Source organism: Trachurus japonicus, unplaced genomic scaffold (assembly GCF_045865225.1).
Source record: "Trachurus japonicus isolate A0001 unplaced genomic scaffold, Traja_1.0 AP029668.1".
Classification (NCBI taxonomy): Eukaryota; Metazoa; Chordata; class Actinopteri; order Carangiformes; family Carangidae; genus Trachurus; species Trachurus japonicus.
Genome location: NW_028219801.1, coordinates 1 through 3274, shown reverse-complemented (window position 1 = coordinate 3274; position 3274 = coordinate 1). Strand labels below are relative to the sequence as shown.

The following is a 3274-nucleotide window of genomic DNA, read 5'->3' as shown; positions in this document are numbered from 1 at the left end:
ATAGATAGATAGATAGATAGATAGATAGATAGATAGATAGATAGATAGATAGATAGATAGATAGATAGATAGATAGATAGATAGATAGATAGATAGATAGATAGATAGATAGAAAGAAAGAAAGAAAGAAAGAAAGAAAGAAAGAAGAAGTAGTGGTAGTAGAAGTCTAATGTAGTATAGATAAATGTCAAATATCAGTATCAGATAGATAGATAGATAGATGATAGATAGATAGATAGATAGATAGATAGATAGATAGATAGATAGATAGATAGATAGATAGATAGATAGATAGATAGATAGATAGAGAGACAGATAGATAGATAGATAGATAGATAGATAGATAGATAGATAGATAGATAGATAGATAGATAGATAGATAGATAGATAGATAGATAGATAGATAGATAGATAGATAGATAGATAGATAGATAGATAGAAAGAAAGAAAGAAAGAAAGAAAGAAAGAAAGAAGAAGTAGTGGTAGTAGAAGTCTAATGTAGTATAGATAAATGTCAAATATCAGTATCAATATGGTCCAGTGGCAAAAAAAAAACTAACAAATGTGCAAATAAGAACTAAACGGTTAAAGGGATAGTTCAACATTTTGGCAAATTGACCTATTGCCATCCCTATAGTCATAGCAGTAGGTTCATTACCTTTAATTGTCGGTGCAAGCTATTTTTAGAACGGCGGAGCAGAGCCGCAAGCTGCTCAGAGCTACGCTACGGAGGCTCATGGGATTTCTTGGTTTCCCTCATCAAACTCATCAAATACACAATCCAACAACTCCAAAACGCTCTGGTGGACAAGTTGTGACCTGCACATTCACCACGCTATGAGATAATAACGGAGCATTACGAGATGGAGTTGAATTAAACCATATCCACGTGTGTGTTACCATCATCTATACAGATAATCATCTCACCTTCTCGTTGACCCGTTTGACAAACACAGCCAAGACGAAGACCGAGGCAATGGGAGGGGCCAGGAAGCTTGAGATGGACTGGATGTAGTCAAACAGCTGACCGCCCTGAGCCGCCTGGACCACCGGGATCCAACAGATACTGATGCCGACGATGCAGAGCACCCACACTCTAGAGAGGAGAGGGAAAGCAAGATATGTACTATGATACTGTATCAGTTTTGATCACCAGATATCTGAATTCCTTAATATGTTATCGCAAAATCTATCAGCTTTTAAAACCTGTCCTGCAAAAGACCGAATTAGTTCGAGCCTTATCCAAACCATAGCAGTGTAAATACATTAAACAGTAGAGACAGAATGAGAAAGGTATACGACTTTCTTCTCATGTGCAAACAAAACAACGGTTGGTTTGTAACAGGTTAACACAGAAGAAGTAAAAAAGAGATGCAGAGGTTTAAAAACGCTGAGGAGTCCAACTGACCTGCCCACAATGAGGAGCTCTCGCTCTGCGGCCTGCGGTCTGAGGCGAGTCCAGATGTCCATGGTGAAGAGCGTGCTGCTGCTGTTGAAGATGGAGGCCAAGGACGACATGAGAGCAGCCAACATCACCGCCAGCATCAGACCGCGTAAACCTGCACAGAGAGGAGAAGCACAGGAGGGAAGAGGGAGGAAGAAGAGCGGAGGAGGAGGAGGAGTGTAAAGGATGGGAAACATCAGGTAGGACGTCTACTTTCCTTGAAGCTGATACGTGTTGGATGAAAGAGTTTACGCCCTTGGTAGGCAAAGTGAGGTAAATGTTTGTTTTGTAATGGTTGATGGCTACAATGAATTATTTTTATGAATGAAATGTTGTTAAACTGTATGAATATGGACGAGTAGCCGGAGTGTGTATTGAATTTATTGTGTAGTACAGTATGTTTTTGATATTGGCAATTTTGTAATTGAATGTGTTTTAGTTTCATGGCGGCAAAGATGAAGTAAAAGGTTAGCAACAGTTGTTAGGTTTCCTTACACATTGTTTAGGTCTGGTTTGGTGAGGTATCTTCTGACCAGGCAAAATAATACTCATGTATATAATATAATAATATACTCGTGTCTCTTTCCCTTTTCTGCTTATTTTCCTCTTTTCTTTTCCTATTGGTTGATTTCTTTTAGTGATTTTGTATAGAGAGCCGAAGCGGAGGAGAAGCTCGCCATGGGACCTCAGTTCGGAAAAAATCTCCATGTAAGTGAACGGGAGTCAAAGTTTTATTTCGTGATCCGCTTGAATTGTGTCAAGAGAAAAATATCTGACCTGACCTGTTTAAAACATCGCGTTTCATGCCGAGAAATCAGCAGTTTGTCGTAAAACGGCAACGGTATAACGGCAATGTATTTTGTGTGCAGACCGCTCTACGGACTACGGTAACAGCGCCACCTGTAGTCTTTCTGCTTTACAGAATTTTCTGAATTTTATTTTATAATAGTTTAATAACAAACAGCCGATTCCTCTGCATAAAACGCAATGTTTTAAGTAGGTAGAGACCAGATATTTTTCTCATGACACAATTCAATCGGATCATGAAATAAAAGTTTGACTCCCGTGCACTTACATGGAGATTTTTTCCGAGTTGAGGCCCGATGGCGACGTTACTTCCTGCTTCTGCTTAGGCTCTCTATTGGAGGGGAGGATGTTATATAAGCCCCTTGAGCTTCTTTTCCTCTCCTGCACAATTATTTGCCTTTGTATCATTAAAGGGATAGTTCACCCAAAATTCAAATTTCACTCGTTATCTACTCACCCTCATGCCGACTAAGGGCTGGGAGAAGTTTCAGAGTCCTCCGTGGCTTCTCTGAGTTACAGCGGGGCTCCGTGCAGCAGTATTTGTCCATATGACGGTTGCGAACGGAGCTCACTTTTCTTCGTCCAAAAAAACACACCAAAAAACATCCAAATACCTCCATAGTGCTCGTCTGTAATGTCCCTCTTGTATTGAAGCCCCGACATGAGAAATTGTTCCGAAAAAAATTAAATAAGTCTATGTTTTAAGCTTGTTTGTAGCGGAAGCTCCCAGTGTTGCTCTGCCGGAATCTCGGAACAATTTCTCATGTTGGGGCTTCAATACAAGAGGGGCATTACAGACGAGCAGTATGGAGGTATTTGGATGTTTTTTGGTGTGTCTTTTTGGACGAAGAAAAGTGAGCTCCGTTCGCAACCGTCATATGGGCATGCAGTGCTGCACGGAGCCCCGCTGTAACTCAGAGAAGGTCATGGAGGACTCTGAAACTTCTCCCAGCCCTTAGTCGACATGAGGGTGAGTAGATAATGAGTGAAATTTGAATTTTGGGTGAACTATCCCTTTAAATA

The 3274-nt window shown here is 40.4% G+C and overlaps 1 protein-coding gene across 1 annotated transcript; it reads right to left on the bottom strand.

Moving 5' to 3' along the window:
* Positions 1-927: 927 nt before the first annotated feature.
* Positions 928-1565, bottom strand: LOC146961011 (sodium/glucose cotransporter 2-like; the record flags this gene model as incomplete). The annotated part of the gene is made up of 2 exons (XM_085771859.1): positions 1409-1565; positions 928-1096 (listed from the first exon to the last, which is right to left on the bottom strand). Coding segments are annotated over exons 1-2 (306 nt in total), but the record flags the coding sequence as incomplete, so codon positions are not given.
* Positions 1566-3274: the final 1709 nt, after the last annotated feature.